This window comes from Zootermopsis nevadensis, unplaced genomic scaffold (assembly GCF_977971745.1).
Source record: "Zootermopsis nevadensis isolate Lab colony 2312 unplaced genomic scaffold, Znev_1.0 Znev_ptg000029l, whole genome shotgun sequence".
Classification (NCBI taxonomy): domain Eukaryota; kingdom Metazoa; phylum Arthropoda; class Insecta; order Blattodea; family Termopsidae; genus Zootermopsis; species Zootermopsis nevadensis.
Window position 1 is genome coordinate 8,664,048 of NW_028259161.1, and position 20,726 is coordinate 8,684,773.

Sequence of the window (20,726 nt, forward strand, 5' to 3'; positions counted from 1 at the left end):
AATTTATCTGACATGGGTTGGTGGCAAAATTGAATTTATTTTTATAAATGAAATCGGGAAATCCCCTGACTAACTGAGCGTACTTTAATTTTTCAAGGAGTCTTTCATGGAGAAAAGCCATTCTGATATTCCTCGTCATCGACTAGATTAATTACACGCTTTTTTCATGTTTGGCCGTAAGCACTCTTAGAATGTAGTTAGTCTAGTTGCTACTTATTCTATCGCTGTATAGAGCACTTGTCTGTCTTTTCTTAATATTTTTTCATATAACTTATTTTCTTAAAACATTTCTTTCTCAAATTGGTTTAGTATAGAATTTGTGTCTAATTTTATTTCTCGCTCTTTTAAGCACTGTAACAAAAGTAATTGAATTATGATTATTATTATCTGTAGTAAGTCGGTTTAACTGGTATTTGCCGTTTGTCTAATCTTAAATTATGTAACTATAGGATTTGGAGGTTTTGCACTTGTGGTTTGGAAGGAATTATTTGAAACTGTGCTTATTATATAATATGTTTCTGAAAGGATATTCGTTGAAGCTTGAGCCTCGTGGGTTACCTAATTATATTATCGTATTCAACAACGTCAGTGTAAAATCCTCAGCGCATATGATCTTGTCTGTCCTGTTGTAACGATACTCCGTCAGTTCGCTTAACACACGCTGGTATGTTATTTAATTATAACGTACAACGGCACAGATGAAAATTATGTGATATAAATTACTTGGTTCCATAATAAAACGTAAGTTTATTAGCGCTTTAAAAGTGAAAGCCAAATTAATACTCTGAAAGACTTAAAAGTATATTTGATGTTTAATATTAATACATTTATCTTAAAATGAATTGTGGTCCGCCTACTGAAGTGCACTGTTGCAGTAAACTTGTCACTCGCATCAAAAAAGTTCAATTTTGTGTTCAAATTGCACGTTTGTACAATTTTCTTCAACAGTCTTCTTGATTAACCATTTGTACTCATTTTACCTGTCACCTTTCTGTATTTAGGAAAACGAAACGCAAATACTCTTCTTTAGTTTTTGTAAGTTGCTCTCATTTCGGGATGAATTTGTGTATATATTTGTCAAGCATGAATTTGAGGAAATTTGAATAACAGGGCTAACAGATATGTTTCAACAGCGAAGGAGAAACAGAAGAAATATGTACGATAATAACTTGTGGGAAAATACGTGGGTGTGGAGTTGCACTTAAAAATTAACTTGATGAAATAAACCCTTATAATATAGGTTATATTAGGCTAATGTGAAGTTAAGCTGTTTTACTTTGTGAGGGCCGTGATGAGCTTTGAATATAACAGAACTAACACATTATTCATACAATTTAAAGTTGTCACTCTGAGTATTTTATTATTGATCTGGAGCTCGTATACTGATGGATACGTACGATAGTAATTAAGTTTTGGATGTTCCTCAGTCAGCTGTTTGTAACTGCATATTTCCATGTTTAAGCTATAGCTTTCAGAATTCTGGACGGTAGTTGACTGATTTTGTGAAAATCGGTTAGAAATGGATAACTGGAAAGAGTCCTATTCGATACTTAATAGACTCCTATTTCCACCACTATAAATAAGGAGATCGTGCTAACGTATCTGTAAACAACGCCAATATGATTCTTTTGTGGTGTCTGAAAGCTGTACGGTGTCTAAATCTATGCGACAGAGATCTTCTTAATAACAGTAGACCATGTCCTAAGTTATAAAGTCTAGCTAACGCCTTTGACATCTTATTTGCTGTAGATTAAACGTAATATTCTTTTATGTGCGCCTGTATTTCCCAAATTATTTATTCTCTTCAAATTTTCAAATAATATCTGTATAGATTTTCATCATTCTCACGCATGCTAAATGTCCTACCGATAATATCGTCTTTAATTTTATCACTCTGAATTCATCTGATAAAACACTATGAAGCACTTCATTATACACTATTATCTAGTCTCCTATTGCTTCATACCTGTTCAGTCTAAATGTTTGCCTAAGAAACCAGTTATCGGTTGTTCTCTCCTTAAGGTACGAGACACGTTATGCCCACATACGAAACAACAGCTAAAACTTTATTGTTGTGTTTCAATCTGTACATTAGTTAGGTCGTGGGACGACGCCTTGAACTGAGAAGTGCAAGCATTTCCTGTAGAATCGTCTCTTTCTTATCTCCTTAATATAATAATATTTTTCGATATTTTAAAATATTTTAACTTTTCGCATTTTCCATAGATTCATTAGCTATTTATACATTAATTTATCTTACATTTAGACGAGACAATAACTGCTGTTTTCCCATTAATTTCCTTACAGACCAACTAATATGGCCTACTAGTATAGCATATTAATATTAGCTTTATGGTGACTGGTAATTGTAAGGTTAGTTTTTAGGATATCTGAAACCCTACGAGATCTGGTATGGTGGAATGACGATGAATAGTGAATCATAGTAACTTTGAATGTAAAATGTGTATAGTGACATGCTATAATCGTTTTAAACACGGAGGGATAAAATAATTTGGTACCCTACATTCGCCACGTCGCTGGCTACTGCTTTGAAAATTGTTTTAATAAACGTTGAATGTTTCAGAGTTTTGATCTGAAAAGGAGTTTAATTTTGTAATAGTTGTCGAGTTCTAAAATTTTTCGTAGCGTGATCAAGTACAATGGAAAGAAGCATCGATGAATAACAGTTTAAGCTCACCAGTCACTACAAGTTCCTTACTAGCTGCAACCGGAATGTAGCTAATTGCTTCTCATCGCGGTCTTCAAGTCATTAATCATGCTTGGCTGCAATGACAGTGGCTTATGAGCGTTTTTGTTCAATTTTAGCTATACAAGTTCAGCGAGGATGTGCAGGCAATAATGAACAACATGCAAGTCGATAAGACGTTATAATTCGTTCAGGAAACGAACCGAGTAGTAAGAACGACATTTTCTTTACCTGTCAACTTGAATTACAGTCTGTGTTGAAGAGACGAGTTTTTTTTAGTTACTGTTTTATTTATCTGATTTTTGCTCATGAATTATGTTATAGAAGCGTCTAAGTGCGCATGACTGATGAACACGTACAACGGTGGCATAAGTTGCGTAAGTAACAAAGCCGCTTACATGATAAACTATTAACAACCAGGCAAGTTAGTGGTTGTAAAGTCTCGTGCAATAAGTACTATGTTTGTATTCTTTGTAAAACAGACCAATAAAATATGAATTTCTTGTCTCTGGTGAATATATGCTCTTACATGCATATATTCATGTGAGTACGTGTACATGTGTATTCTTATGTTTTAAGTAACCATTCTGGTTTGCAATTTGAAATATAAATCGGCCTATAGATATCTTATTAGTTTTTCACAAAACACTTTAGCAGAGAGAGTAGGTGTGTAGTAAAGACGATCAAATAGCTCTACTTACGTAGAGTCTAGATTTCGAGGCACAGGTCCTCAGAAGAACCGTCATGTTTTCTAGTTACACTTAATCATTGGTTTAACCCTTGGTTCTGTATGAGTGATGAACCGACAATTTGAAATTACCTTAAAACTAGGAAATTGCCCATCAGGAATGAGAATAAAATCTAATGTAGTGATTAACACACATTTTTGTTGAATAGTGAGATAGAATAATTGTTTTCTTTGCTTAAGTACGAGAGCTGCATTAGCTAATATTAGGTTGGTGGAATTAATCTGTCGAGACGGTAGGAATATAGTTGGAATATAAAATGCGTGTGATACAGAACGTTGATATGAAAATATTCTGAAAAGCGACGATATATTCAGACTGTATTTGCATTAGAGAGAACAACCCATACATTGTTACTATGTGTCCGTGAGAGTTGGATAAAATTTTGTACCTTATATTTTAGTCATTATTATTTCAATTACAGTTTCAATTGCATTAAATTTGTTTTTGAAATTATTCTTAAAATTTCTTTATGTTTTGTTTGTAAAATACATTTTCCTCTAATTTTATGCCTTTAAAATCAAATTTAGGAACAGTCCTTCCTTAATTACATGTTTCCTCACTCTTCTGCCATTTTAGAGGACCCTTCTATTCTTTGTCTTTCTCATTCTCCCTCGTAACTTTAAGTAGAATCCACATCAATCAAACGCACGGTGGACATGCCCCTCCCTAACCCTACTCAAACCTATTTCCTTTGCTTTGTGTTTCCTTCCTAAACGATTGTCCCATCCAAATGACAAAATTCTGTCACACCATGAGATATGAACGTAAATTAAAGTCGTTTTTCAAGAAGAGAGAATTTTCAGAATACACGATCTATATTATGATGGATGTGAAGAAATGCTCATTTTTGTAATTAAGCTATATTTAAATATATATATTCGGCGAAAAGGATGAAATGAAGGAACTACAAATATTCTACTCACAGTTAATGTTTTGGTTGCATTAACAATTTTTTGGACATTATATTTACCTGCTACGGTTACACAAATTCTTGATACTTGTGTTAATATATTCCATATTTCAAGCATTTAAAAGTTTTAGATACGATGATAAGATAAGTATTTGTATTTTGTATTGGCGGGGATGGATGAGAAGAAAAACGCAAAACTTAATTTGGAAACCTGGAGGAAAATTATTATACGTAATTTTCGTCAGGTACGAATGGTCGAAGATGTCACATTGAAAGTTTTTAACTGTTGGCATCTTGATCCAAACACTTTTATAAACTCTCTCTGATACTATGAGACGGCTTTTGGTTGCTAATTTAATAACGATTCCTAAGGATTTAAGTCGGAAATGGAATCCTTTCACTTGCATGTTTGGGAGGTGTCGGCTTTGAATATCCGTCTACAAATGAATATCTTGATTGAGGCTTTCGCAATTTTCGGCAGAATATTAGGCGATGCATCTTATATCATCTTTAAATAGGTCACGGTATTTTTCGCTTCTGCTCTTTCCGGTTATTTGTTCGTTGTCTTACTGATACCTCTTATCTGACGTTACATATCGTTTTAAGTATATAGATCTTCTAAGACAAAAGAAGTATAGGTTACCCAAGAGGGAAGTTTATTCCTCAACTCAGACGATTCCGTTTATTTCGGAAATATTCAATATCATCTCTTCTTGTTCCAACCGTACATACAGGGTTTCTCCACTGATATCAGTACTGACTGTTGAAGTACATGTCGAATTAGGTTATGCAATTTGGCTATCAATTGTTCTGCTATCCTTGCCCCAGTTCTGTGTTAATGTTCCTATCAGGCTCTTGTATTATACATTGGTGTTCATGTCAACATTCTGTCCTGATTACGTAATTTACTCTAATTGAAATTTGTTAGGGTAAATGCAACGTGTCCCTCTGTACGTGAGCAAGTAGAACATCTTCGTATTTCTGTGGTACCCGATTCCAAGTCGTCACAAAAGTCGTCCATGCCAACGTTTTCTTCATTTCTTCGTGTCGCATTTTCGAACTATATAATACAATGTGCCACAGCGGCCTCCTTCCTCATCCTTTCCAGTACGTCATTCATAGAAGTCCTAACGTTTGATATCACGAAAACGTGTACACTTGAGAGAGCGTTTTAAATGAAGCAAGAAACCTAAACGAGAAATCGAACTGGATGTGAGCAAGCGAAGTTTAAAACAATCAAAACTTTTAATTTGGAAGACGCTGTAGAAGAACTGTGTTAAGAATTGTTCATTTTCTGATATGTATTTCATATACACGACGTTTCGGGAGCTGACAGCTGACTCTACCCCGTATTAAAATGAGGAATTCTCATTATACTAACGGGTTATTTCCGTATCGTAGTAACAACGGTAGAGACCAAATACGAAAACTTTTTAACATTAGGCTAGTACATCGTCTACTAGACCAACGGAGCGGCTCAGAAGTGGTTGTAGTTGTTAACTCTAATTACGCTACCAACCCTGCAATGCAGGAAGCCATATGGCACTTACACGTCTATGCTTGGTTGACTGTTAGCCTTTTCTGTTGTTCTGATGAATGCTGATTCTTTCAGTTTCCTAATGGTTCTGTTTTCTTCTTTGTGCATGATTTCTGCCTTATTCCATTGCATTCTCTGGTCCACATTCAAGAGTGTTCTGCTTTTTTGGACTTGTTTATTGTAAGAGGTACGTACTGGAACTTACCTTTCAGCGGTCTAACCTCGTACGGAAATCTTGTGGGATCGTGGATAAGCCTTACAACCATTGTTGGCATATGGCTAGAGACGAAAATCAGAACATTTGTAGCAGAATTTGAAAAATGTTCATAGCCTTTAAGATATTTTAGAGTGTGTAGACTCGAACATTTGTTTACGGCAGAGCTCTAACATGTGATAAGATTGCGGACAAGAGAAATTTCTTATCATTCCCTTTATACGACTACATGCATCACAGTAAATGGTGCTAGTCATGTTTAATTCACAATATTTTTGTAAACGTAAGTGAACCATGCACATCGTCATTTGCGTATAAGTACGTAAGTAGGTACTTTGTGTTTGATCGTGCTATTCAGGAAGTGATGATAAGCTGGATTTGTGTTTTAAATCGAAGTATAGGGTAGGTGTACCTCCCGAACTTAAATTTTTATTCTTAAGATCTATAGTGGACATTTAAGGCCGCTGGACATCATATATGCTAATTGGAACTTTGCTGGAGCAATCATAAACGCTACTGCTACAGTGCATAGTCGTAACAAGGGTGTACGATTTGAATAACTCAAGTTTAATGGAAAATCAATTTTTAAAGTCTTAAAGGAATCGTAAAGTGATAACATTTTCAGTCCACCACCTACCCAACTCGAAAGTGTGGCTCAGAAAATAGAACTTTCTAATGGCTCTATCTTCTAGCAATGTTTACGATCACTGCACAATTTTTTACGAGCACTCCTGTACACGTAAACTACCCTCCAAGGCACAATTCATTCCCTTCATCCCTCTATCTTCTACCCATACCACTTATAGACTTTACGTTCTATTACAGTTAATTAAGTGGTGAGGAGTTTTCAGTAATAAAAATCAACTGCTCAACTAGGACACTATAGGGTACCTCCCATTCTTCCATCCTCTTTAAAGTAAGGTCATTATGGGACGTAAACCCGTGCTGAAAGTCTTCCGCCTCCTTCTTTTGGAAGGGAACTACAGCTTCGGTTATATCAAAGTAGATCGACCGTTATGGAACTAGACGTACAAAAGAAAGTAAACGGATTTCTATGTTTTGTTCTCAAATGACTGATAAGTTAAGCTTTTTTAACAATTTAAATTAATGTATAATATTGCAATGCTGATCAACATGGCTGGATCAAGTTATCTTGCTTGTAAATTGTATTCAGTACATTGTTGATTTTTATGGAATCCGAGTGATCAGTGCCGCGTTATCAAGAGCCCATTTTTATCCTCATTCTGTGTCAGACAAATCCGTCTCACATCGTCATATTCTGTTTTTTAAAGTTTCAATTATAATTAACTTCCCATTTATAACTTGATCTTCGTGTTGATCCCTTATGTTCAGGTTTCCCGAGTAAAACATCTGTATAGAACATTTTTATATTTCCTCGGTGTACCACATACAACCAATAAATATTTGTTAGATCCAAAATTTTTCAGTCCAACGTTACAGCCATTAATATATTAAGTCATGTACAGTAAATTGACACATCGAGTGTTTCCAAGATACTTGTCAGTCTATATTTGCCACAGCATTTTGCTAGCGCTGATGTTAGAATTACTAGCGTATGACCCATCAAAGTTGGCAATTGATTGCAGAACCATCTTTGAAAATTGCATTTGAAGTACAAAATTTATTATGTTTTACGAAATGAATTAAATGTGCTGCCAAACTCACCAACACGAAACCGAAGCCCTGACACCAGACTCTGCCGTACCTCATCATAGGCGCCATTACAGCTTCGTCTACATATCTTGCTGTCAGAGTCGACACCGTTAGAACTCAATCAATTTCTTCAGATCGCCTGGTACATCAAAGCGTGACTGACATGGCTGTTATATTAGATGTAGAAATTTGTAGACTGTGATGATTGTATTGATATTTGGAAATGTACTGATCCAGTTTTAAAAAAGTTTGATATATAAAATCATTGAGACCCCACAAAGATAATAATCCAGTTCGTGTCAGAATTACAACACAGCTTCACAGAAGACAGTAGTAATGTTGAAAGGCGTTTCCATGGTATGGTCGTGACGTATTCTAACACGTGCTAATGAGATGCTGCATAGACGGCTTCCACCATAATGGTGTTATTCGAGCATATAGCACAGTGACGTAAGGTCGTTAGAAGGTTTTATTTATCGTACTTGATAGCCAACAGAACATGTTTTACGTCATGTTTCATTCTGTCAACATTAATTTTAGGTAGACTGATTAATCTGAAAAGTCATTAACTTCTGTTCTGACAAATATAACACCCTGATTCTTACCAGAGATTTTGTGAAAATTTTGGCGACAAGGAGATTATAAAACTGCTGGCATCAGAATTTGGCAGAATGATTGCCTTAATCCTCTTATTTTCTTTTCTCCTTCTCATTAATTTCTTATAAATCTATCGACTTTTGGACCGTGCAGTTTTGTCGTCTTCTTAAGGGTACAGCATTGGAGAAAATGGTTTCATTGGTTGTTGACCTGCGTTAAGAAAACACGCTTTTCCAGTTAACTAATTAAACTAATGTTTTCTGTACAGTTGATGTTTGTTTTGTCGTTCTGACTTTCAAGTTTGATGGTAACCGTAACGTTATCAACAATCACAATAAAAGTCTTAAGTTTTACAAATTTTTGTTTTATATAATATATTGTATTCAACTAAGATCATTTGAAGTTCATCTACCTTGTAGTACATTATCTTCATAAGTAATAATAATTTGAAGTCAACTACCGGCTTTCTCTTAACAGACGTTTTGTGAAAATGTTAAATTGTTAGAAAGATTTGAATTCATGGTTAAGATGTGTTAAGTTCCATGAGACTTAGAAACACTTGTACATAGTTTTCTTAAAAATTCTTTTATCTTAAAATTTTATTCACAGATTGACTGTACGTGCCTCATATCTCGCCTTCCATTGTTTGCATGGGATTTCCTCTTACTCTAACCTCTAGATTTTTAGTTAATTGCTATTCTCGGCCACCTCACGTCATCAGTTCTGTGTGCCTAACACTTCGGTCTGTAAACGAGAATTTATCACTGCAATTGAGCCACCGACCTTCGTTTTTTTTATTTTATCGAAATTTTATTCGTGTTATTTTTATTCTTCTCGTACCACCACGTGTCCACGTGTCACTGACTTACTTTATAAAATACTTAATCAATATTTTGGGAAACTAATTTTCCAGTCTCTTTTGCCACTATCGGCTTCATAAAGAAGGACTTTGATCAAAAAAGTTATTTTCCTCAGAATGGCAAGAGTGATTGAATGAATGGTGCATTACCTTTTCACTTTGAAGCAAACATAAATGATTGTCGACCTGAAAGAAGACCTTATACTGGTTTAGACAGCTTGTTTACTAAAACATAACCAGCAATTAATATACGTGTACTTGTTTCCTCATATGAAATACTGTATACCTCTCCTTTCTTATCATATTTCATTGAGATCTGTTTTAATATTGATTCATATTTATGTCTCAATTTGTTGAAAGTTGTGGCGTCTATCCCAGGCTGAACCGATCTAAATAGTTTTATCACCCCTTGTTTAACACATTATTTTCCTGCTTCTGAAAATACAGAAAGAGTGACAGAGTTGAAGTCGGTGTGACTTAGAGAGATGTCAGTGAGTTGAAATCAGTTACGAATAGCGTCCATAACAGAAATGTTCTTTATTAAAGAAGAAAGGATATAGATTGAGGAATTCCCAGTAAAATATGATGCGTGTGAGGTTTATTGATGGTAAAACAATGCAACTGTGAAAGTCGAGACACATATTTATTCCCTTAAATAGAAACATTGCTTTGCTTTTGTTTCTGTGTTCGTTTAATTTAACGCCGAACTCTTCTGTCGTGTTTCCATTGTTTACGGTGATAGATTGCAACACTGAATTCAGTTGTTTATTGCTGAAAGTAAAACGTTACAATATATGAAACAAATTTACAGAGCACAACGATGAAACCTCTAGTTGTAGCGGTGATCCATTCATATTATTACTTCTATTCACGTACCATTCCAATTATTTTCAACACACTGAATAAATATGTCAATTTCATTCGTTCCTTGCTGATAGTGTGTAGGCGCTGTGCGTTCGATGGTAATACTTTAAAAGATTCAGTTTTCTCCACCAACGGCACATGGTACTGAAACATGGCGGGCTTGCGATGTATAAAAATCTTCTCTAGAAATTCTGAGTTTTATTTAAAACATTTTTCAATCTGACTTACACATTCCCAATATCAAATTTTATCGAAATCTGAAGAATAAGCTCAGTAATTGACAGAAATGAGATTTCTGTTCATACTCTGTTACGTAAAGATTCCAACTCGGTATTTTATGAAATGTTAGGAGGGCTTTTAATAGTAACTCGCGTAAGCCAGAATACTATCATAGAAGATGCAGACAGCTGTGGATATTTATATAGACCTACAGAATTTCGGAGAAAAATATGTTGTGTCTGTGTGAACTGTAATGGGTGAGCTATTTCAAGGACTCAGCAGAAAGAGCACGTGTATCTCCGTGCTTTGTGGTTTCTACAACGTTGGGTGTCTGCCACAATAGATCCAGTAAAATATCGTGCATCTGTCTGAATCCTTCTGGTAAATATGTATTTAAAATTTAAACACACATTACGAAACAGATCCCGGTCTATTGTAAAGTTCCTTAAGTACTATTAATGCAACAAAAGGCATATAGGTATGTAGGAAAGGCAGATATTTTACATATAATGTAATGGTGTTTCAAAGTTAATAGGGAACAGAAATGTGAAACAAGTTATGAAAGTTACAGCGACTGTTTCGTTTAAAATTGTATTCCGGGAAGAAGAAAGTATACTATAGACATGCACTAGGGCTGGAATACACCCTACCTAGTGGAGAAGAAGATAAGAAAACGTACGCACATACATTTTTAATTTTTTTTTTGGTACCATCGGCTCGGAGCCGACCCCTGGTGACATTATAAACAAGTTCCCTCTGATAGGGACCTGTTCATATGTTTCCTCGGCAAATGATCTAGAAGTTGTTTGCCATTGCCTTCTTCTGTGTGTAAATGATGATGAGAATGGAGTAATTGCTGGGATGCCACGGAGAAACCGGGGAAGCCCCGGAGGAAACCTCCGTGATACCTGGTGATGCCTTGCCCAACACAAGTTATAAATCCGGGCACCACCGGGAATCCGGGATCCCAGGATTACAAGCCCAGCGTTCTGACCACCGTGGCGGTCACATTTATATTTGTCCCATAAAATTGTGTTTCTCTTTTAAAACCAAAACATAAGGAAAATGGTATCGTTTTTGAGTACAGAAATCTGTATTTATTTTTGTTATAGGAATGATGTGTGCTAATCCGGTCATTTGCAGCTGTAATGAACTGTTAGCATTGGTTGTTGTATCTTAGACGTGTTTGAATTATTTATGACAAGAAGTGTCAGATAGAAGCACTGCTTTATTTCATGAATTAAAGGGATTTTCCTAAAAAGCATTCGGCTTTGAGAAGAAACGTGTACAAGTTTTAAATAAAAAAACAGGCTTTATTCATTTTCTCTGTATTTTAAAAAGTTTATACTTTCTCCTGCTGTAGAAATTCGCAGCTTGGCGTATCACGTCTGTACCCACAAGTTTATAGCTACAAATTAGAGATGAAGGATTAAATTCAGAACAAGGGCGACGCTGCTTTTAGATGTGAATGTGTAATTCTGCGCTAATATGATTGTTGAATTCTGTCCTACTTGTTGCAAAATGAAATTTTAATCAGATTGTGTCATGGCCTGCAGCTTTCATCGCCCTTGATTCAATTAAACGGTGGGGACTGTCCTGCGCTGCATCTTCACTACGAAATTACATCCGCAGATGACAGTCATTTCTGTGCTCAGTTACACGGTTACGGAAAGTCGTTCACTCAAGGAGAAAAATCATGAACATCGTTTCCTATCATAAGTTAATTGAATACGTTGGAGAGTGGCGGTAAAAGATGAGTAGTTGTGAAAATGATGTGTCAGTTTGTTTGTAATTTTGTAGACTGTGAATATGGCCCTTGTAGCCACAAAATTCACACGTCCATAGGAATCCAGTGGAATCTCGCTTCAAGATCTCCACATATCGCAACTGTTCGAACTTCATGTGATTTAAATACTATTTACAATTCTTTTATTCCTTTGTCCTTGCTATCTTTCTCTGTTCTTTTTCCCCTTCTTCTTCTTCTTCTTCTTCTTCTTCTTCTTCTTCTTTGTTACTTCTTCCGGTTTCGTTACGTTTCATTTCCGATTTCTCTTAACCTCGTTCCTCTTCTTCGTCTGTCTTCCTTGTCGATAGTCAGTCTTCTTGCCCATTATCTCCCATGATGGAGAGAGCTCAGTGGCAAATTGTAAATGGCAGGAGTCAAAACCGCTGTGCTTGTCGGTTACTCAGTTATTGCTGGTGTTTCAGTGGCTTCTAAACTAATTAATGACGACACTTTCACTCCGCTGTTCTGCATGGAGAGCATACCTGGCGATATTTATACTGCACGTCGTAAAGTAACTGTGCATATAGAGGCGTTTTGGATAATTTTTCTTTGTGTAATGATATTTTTCTTGCACAGGCAGTATGTAAAATTGTATGGTCTTTCACCTGATATTTGAAAATTGTAAGGAATTTTGCGGGTTAATTCTTTCCCTTTACTTGCACATCAGATTTTGATCTTCCGTTCATCTTCGTTTGGGTAATGAATGATTCACAGGACTTTCAGCGAATGACTGCGTAGAAAGTCCGGAGTTCCAAACAAATAATTTAAATTAAATTAGTAATAGGCTTATGTACTGTATGGCAAACATTTCATATATCGAAACCTAGTACTACTGGTATAATTTTGAGGTGTGTATTTTAGCATTATTATTAAAGTCGTATTTTAGCAACCACTGAGTTGTGCCATGTAGTCGTGTTCTTCCCTGAGAATGGAGGCGGTATGTTTCTCAGGAACATTTATAACCACCTACAATACTACACGATGTCACAACCCTATAAAACACAATCCACTTCTTTACGGCCGCCAGAGCATAAAATATTTTCACGCCGATATTTGACGAACACAAAATTAGAAGGTTTTATAAAATTGTACAATTATAATAAATTTTTTCATTACTTCTAAACGTGATTGCGTATTAGTAACTTATTTGTTTCTTCTTTCTGATAAATTTATCTATTTTCCTTTGCCATGAATTTACTGTAGAGGCGGAGAGCCTCAACCTTATGTCCAGAGGGCTGGCATTAACCTTTTTACAGAAAGTGTGCATCATGTTCCTTTTGAATGAGTAAAATGTGACGGAGTTAGCATATCGAGTTCTTTCAAAGATTGTCTTCCTTGTATGTTGTCAACTTATTCAATTATATTTTCTGGTTACTGAAGATGCCTGGGTGTTCTCATTATTTGTTTTTAATATGCCTGTGTATTATCCCCGAGTTCCATCTCGTGTAGCAACGTAGAACCAGTTTCCACCGTCTTTACACGTAGGTAGCGTGTGCTAATCCTGGAGGCTTCAGACTAGGCTGAAGTTTTATCGTGCTCTGGTATCCAAGCAAGCGTCCGCCTTAAGGATTTATATAATCCACACTTTTATTCACTCTGAAGTACCTCCCTTTCCAGTCGTCGTCATCATCCTGGGACATCCTCGTTACAGCGCTACCGCAGTGCAGCGTGGATTAGTTCTTCCCCATCGCTTCAGTAAGGTACAATCTGGCAAGAAAGTTGCCAGGTATGTAGGCAATTACCCAACTGTTTGGAAAATCTGAGTGGTCCTAATACATTAATATGCCTGTAATAATCTTTCGTAATGCAGGGAGAATTTCTCCGAGTGCTTTCACTGGGACTTCCTATAGCAGGACCTCATTTGTGTTTGTATACCACAATAAGCTTTAAGTTCATTCTGCCTACCATCATCATCATTATCATTATCCACTGTATGCTATCTTCGGGGGAGCATAATGGAAAATCCACTAACTGGGTCGTACTATGGGTTCCTACCTTCATCTTAGCCAGACGGACAGACAACAAAATAATCGAAAACCATATCTAAATTCCAAAGCCACAAATTCAACAAACACTTCGGGTGGTTCTAAAATACGAGACCCACGAATAACTATCATTATACCAATAGACATATAATGAAGTTTTCAGATACCTTGTTCCAACGGCACAAAAATGACTTTTGTCTGCCTGACATTCTTTAATTTTTTTAGCTATATAACTGGGAAAGTAGATATAGGTACACGCAGAACAATGATTTTTACGAACTAAGCACTAAGGGTATTGTTTTGCAGATAAAGTCATTTAGATGCGACTATTTAAAACATTGTGTCTTACGTTAATCTTAGTTTATTCAAATACGTAAAAGACTGTTTGTAAGAGATTGGATTTTGAAATTGGACATCTGTGGGCAATGTTGCTCCCAGAACAGGAAATTGTGAATTTGGGTCGGAGAAGCTTGATAGCAAAAGCAGAAATGCCTCGGGCTTAAGGAAGATTATAGAAAGTCGAAGTGAAGGTAAGAACTTGTCCATGTAGGTCCTGGTGTTTACTTCTTCATAGAATAAGGTAATTTCACTATCCTTATATTTCTCACTTCCAATTCGTAAGATATCATAATTGGAAATCGCTTTTTAAGTGCTGAAACAAGATAGTTGTTTAAATGAAATAGAAACTACAGAATAAAGAAGATCAGTATTTGTTTCTATTATTCTTCCCACCAAGTTTCGGGACAATGATCCATTCTGATTTCATTTTTCAATAAACTAACTTCACTAATATTCCATTATGTGAAATAACAGAATTTCATATATTTTTACTTCAGTAATCTAGTAATACGATTATAGTGTTCATTTCACAGAACAGGGAGATCTTGTAATATATTCGTCTTATTCTGTGTAAAGGTTCTTCTGCTTCAGAGAAAGTGGAGTGAAAAATACCGAATTTTATACAGTGGAAAACAAAGACGGAGATTTAATTAGTAAATTGATGTTTCGATATTATGAATCTCGTATTTCAGTAGCTGCTTCGTGAAATTTAGATTTAACAGGATAAGAAATGTGATGCCTGAACTACACTTAGTTAAAAACAACAGAGTATATAATTCGTTTATGGACGTTTCGGAGAACAGCTTTATTTCATTGTGTTTTGAATGGAAATATAATCTTTGAGATAGAGGCTTTATACCTGATCTCTTCTCCAGTAACACGCCCACCAAGAATACGGGACAACATATTTGTTTCTTCGGTGCGTGTTGATACTAGGCTATTCTGCACACTTGACAGGGTTTCGATTCTGCGATATTACCCCTCGTTCGTTCCAGGTTTAAGTATAGATCTGTTGTCTGTTACTACTCACGGATATTAATCAGCTTGTCAGATTAATGTTTATTTATTTCTCTTATAAATATTTTTCGTAACTGTATTTCATTGTGTTAATTATTTCAGTGATTGCATGCAATTGGATTCATCTTCTTTCGAACGGATTAAAGAAATAATTTAAATATTATTAAACTATAGAATTATTATCGTCATTGCCATTATAAATATTTCGATTAGGTAATGAAACTGACAGTATTCATTTAAGGAGTCAAACAATTTATGTTGCCTTATGTTATGGTTTATTAAATAAAGTATTTGATGTCTTTCACTCAGTGATTTGAAGGGGGTATGTATAACCTAACCTAACATTACCACGCGTTCAGGGGGCGAAGCAGGTAAGGCAGCTGGTGTGAGATGAAGTAATCGCTAAGAAGTTTTTCCCTGATTGGTTTCGAACCTTGAGTCTCTTGGCATTTTGACATTTAAAACATAATTATGAGTGGTACCAACACTGCTGGTAACGTTGTTTATTATGTGACCGCTGGTCTTCATAGATTCCATAATTTAAAGTTTTGACAATCTCTTTTCGCCGTAAGTAAAACAATTATTTTGGACATTGTTAGTCATGTGATGTTACACATGAATCGACACTAGCTACGTCCAGTTGAATGGAACTTTTGTCGTATGTTACCTGAGACTAAAAAGGTCCAGTTTACGATAAGTCGTTTTTGAAAACTTTTTAGCGATGTAAAGTGTCCAAGCGAATCGTATTAGGTTGCGGGTTATTTACTTCAGAAATTTTTTTTCCAATAAACTTGCCGATTTGCAATACTAGTGAATTTAAATTCAGTTAGAGAATCTAAGAATGTTTACACGAAGCTTACATGAAACACACTTCAAGGCTAGAATTTATTCTCTACATTCATTTGATTTTAATCCGATAGCGAGATCTTTACTGAATCAAAATTACATTTTCTACCGGATATTATAACTCTCACTCCCATCCAATGGAAGTTATTTAGGCAGTAAGTTAGCTGGTTCCACTTATAAATTTCTTTAAAAAGAGAAAAGATATTTCATGTGATAAGTTACCTAATTTAAATCTCAGAAAGCAGAGAATACGATGATGCAGGGATGTGGTAAAGTTATGTAAGTCCGATTTAATAGTATTTTCTATTATGTTTGTTTCCCATAAAGTTTGTATTTTATCTTGCGAACAATCTGTCCTACAACAGTATTTGTCTCTTAGTAGTTCTAGTAGTTAGATGGCTCTGGCAGTCAAATCAGGATTGAGTGGAAATTGTACAGAGTCAGTGGGCTGGTCACTCACTACTCTTAAATGCACGCTTTAAAGACTATGAAACCTCCGAAAGGAGACCTGTACTCCGGAAAAGATTGATAGGAAATAAGGAAAGAAGTTTTAGTAGTATTGTAACTGGTGTGGCTTAATTCATTGACAGGAGTACGTCTCGTTGAAAAATATTATTTTGTCTTTTATTTGACAATGTTTTTAGTATCTCAGACTATACAGCGTCGATTTATGAGAATGATGATTAAAGAATGAATTTGAAAGGAAGAGGTCCTGGCCAAATTTAAGGCATTACCTCGTAATGTTCCTTAAAAAACCACAGAAGACCTCAGTCTTTGGCCAGAAAGTTGAATCAAGGACCTCCCGGATACAAAACAAGAGTGTCAGAACTTGCCTGGGAGGTTCACGAATAGAACATAAATATTGACATCGTGCCATATATGTTTTATTACGTACAACGTAAACTCTTATTCTACACATAACTCGCAGATGAAATAATTTAGTCTAGGGGTTCTGAGTCTGCGCTGTATTATAAAAATATTTACCACCTGTTACAATCATTTAATTTTAAATAACCGAACGTCACGGTCGAATGGGGTCGTTGAAACATAGATAAATTTGTTTTAAGTTAATAGTTAATAAATGTAAAAAGTCAAGATATTTGTTGAAGAAAATTATTAGTTAATGTTACAAATTACGCATAAGATTTTAATAACAACTGTATGTTAAGTTTCAAATCGTTGTTCCTGTTTATAACTTGGCGGCCCACAAGTCAATAAAATATTAAGAATAGAGCATCAAGTCTTGAAAGGTGAAAACGCCTGATACTCGTCTGTACTTAGGCGGTAACATCGTTTCCGTTCCAGGAAAACTTATAAGCGTTACATCACTAATTATGAAAAGAGAGAGCTTGTTTTGCAATTCATTCTACACATTATATCAATAAAACGCTTTTATGCCAAAAAATTATGTTGACCATTTCAGCGAAGATGTTATTAACAGTCTTTACGCAAAAGTTTAAATTTACTGATGTGTAAACTCAACGAAACTTAAAAGCGAAGAACAAATAAAATAAACTCCCAGTGAAGTTTAAAGTAATGTATCTTTGGTCGTCATTAAGAAGAATTTAAATTAAACGGGCACCACGTTTTTCTGAAGCACCACACATCATAGGGTGTTTACATGCATAACGAACGCCATATACTTAAATACCACTGGCGTTGTCGTTGTAATACGTACATGTCCATAGCTTGTTGATTTACAAAATATGCAGATTCTTTGACACAGTATTTATTTATTAAAGCTTTCGGGAATGTGTAACAGACTTGAATTTGAGTGTATCAATTCTAGGGCATACGATTTTAAGTGGTCCATATGAACATTTTCCTGTTTAAAAGAATATCTTCCAGTTCCATATAGACATTTTTACATGTTATGGTAAATATAAACTATGTATTACCTCAGTGTAGGCCTATAATAAGTATGTCGTTCATAGTACATACTGCTGATTTATCTCGAAACTTTCTTCTGTAGGATATGGATAATTAAACTTTCTATGAATTCCTGCTACCTTATCTGCTTGATTTTATGACTTTATTTATAATCAGCTCTATAGGTCGTGTAGCTTCGACAGATAAACAATCGAATCGTCTTGAATTTTCTTTGCAGTGAGGGAAGGAGGGAGGTAGGGTATTCAGCTGCCATGACACTGATCGAGGTTGAACGCAATTGTGACTTGCTTTCATGAAGCGATACTTGATTCGTATCGGTAAAAGCTTGTAGCGCTTGTCAATGAGTCATGCGTTTCCAACTGGGAGCCGGAAGTGACAGTTACATTAAATTTCATCACTGAACGCACTGCAGTCAGGACATTGATGGACTGCACACGCATGTAAAATGGGGGAAATGAAGGCATGCAGGATTTTCTTGGATAAAATCCAAGGATATCTATAAAATTTTGGGTTCTGCTACCGCAGTATTGTTTAACACTATAATGCTGATTTTTGTTGCAGTTCCGATTGTGGATGTGCGGGGAGTGCTTGGTAAGAAGACGATGATGCCTTGCGATATCACGCCACGTGATCGTGATGATGCTGTCTATATGGTGCTCTGGTTCAAGGAAGCGGATGGGGAGCCTTTGTACAGGTGAGTGATTCGGTATACGGAACATAGAGACCGTCAGTGTTGTTGACTTCGAGATGCGGGAAGGATGTGAGACACCAGCTTTTCTTAAAATTTCCTCATAATATGACTTGGGTGAAGTCGATAACTTGAAATTAATTATGTTTTTCGTAAATTGATTAAGGAACGCAATGCTTTTATCTGTCACAAATTTTCCCCGTTCTGGGATGGCTTTTCAAATGAAAGGAGTATCGTATTTAGAATGATATTATGGAAATTGGGCAGGAGACTGTGGGTTGGATTCATCTGGTTCAGGAGAAGGACTGTTGGCAGCCTCTTGTGAACACGGTTATGAACATTCTTTTCTACAAAAGGCGGGAAATTTTGACTACCTGAGTTTCGTTTTCGCGTAACAAAACGGACTCTGCACGATGGAATTAATTAGTTGGTAAGTTGGTTGGTCGGTAAGATAGTTAGTCAGGCAGTTTGTTGGATAGTTAGTTAGTTATTTAGAGTATCCGCAAATTGTTCCTTATTTGCGTCCAGTAGACATTATCCTGTGTTATTTACAACCACCTTTCTTAGATTGTGTGGTATCTGCAAGACCTTTACATCCCCAAGGCGTTCTCGTTTTAATTGTTACTTTGGTCATCTTGGTTGTTTTGGTTGCCTGGGGAATCCCCACTCAGCCGCACAGTCAAATTTGTATATGATTACGTCATTACTCAGGCAGACAGGTGATACACACCCGCTTATTCGCTCATTGAAAGGTCGTTGATATTATACAACTTCCATCATTTGTACCATTCCCAAATTTTAAATTTCAAATTGTGACAAAGTGCGCTTATATTTCTCAACTAGTTTAATTTCTGTCAATTCGTATTTGTGCTGTACGTCGTAATATTTTATAGCTCAATAAGGAACATACAAAGCGTTTCTTTTACACATTTGCTGAAAATGCAGTTATAAAGTCGAAGAGGCACAGGAATGATCGCGCTTTTTTGAGGTCCGGCCAGGCAATCACCGCACCACAACCGTGCGTGATTCTCGTCTGTTTGGGCTTTTGTTCGTACCTTTATCATGGTGTTTAACTTGGGAGGGGCAATGCATTGAAATGTTTCAACTTAGCATTCGTCGTAAGTTGGCTACTGTGTGTTCCAGGAAGTCTTTTCTAAAACCAATCCCGTTCTCTGCGCTATCTCTGTATTGTGGCGTGGAAATTATTGAAGAATCAGGTCGGTTCCTCCCATTGCATGCAAACCCTCGACCCTTACGTCACCGTAGGCGCTAGATTCTCATTCTGTTGGATTTCTCGGCTATGTTTGAGAGAAAATGGAAGTTAAGAGACTGCGATTTAGCAGCACATAGCTGCTACTAGCATCGGGGTTGCAGCTTTTATGATATGAAAGTATTTGTTTTTTATCTTAAAACGTAATATATTTTATAGTATGTCTAAATATGTAATACGTTTTCATTAGATGACAGATTATGCTATTGGAGTAGTGTTTTACGTAGTTTTATCTATTCGTTCAGAAGAATATTAGAATATTATTTTTTTAATATTCCACGGTCAATATTTACAGCACGTTATATTCCCTCGTATTGTTTATGTGTGAGTAACTGAAGCAAGAATTAGTGGGACCCTCACATCACCGAAGTCCGTCATTTGTTAGTTGTTAAGTTACAGCGAGTTTAAACGCAGATGAAAGTTGTAAAATGCTTTATGCCATTCACTTTTTAATGTTTCTTGTCTTGTTTTGAGTTACAACGTCAGCTGTTTCGTATAGATATCTCACCTTTATTAAGGCTATGAATAGAAGTTGCTAGACAACAGGCTGATGACAATATTTTTATCTACGACAG

At 35.9% G+C, this 20,726-nt stretch overlaps 1 protein-coding gene across 3 annotated transcripts in view; it reads left to right on the plus strand.

Annotated features, from left to right (window-relative positions):
• side-IV (sidestep IV transmembrane protein) overlaps window positions 1-20,726 on the plus strand; it is a 446,858-nt gene that overhangs the window by 326,758 nt on the left and 99,374 nt on the right. For all 3 annotated transcript variants that reach the window (XM_087358210.1, XM_087358211.1, XM_087358209.1), the window contains one exon: window positions 18,755-18,887. In XM_087358210.1, coding sequence (XP_087214336.1) covers window positions 18,755-18,887 — 133 coding nt within the window. The remainder of the gene's footprint in view (window positions 1-18,754; window positions 18,888-20,726) is intronic.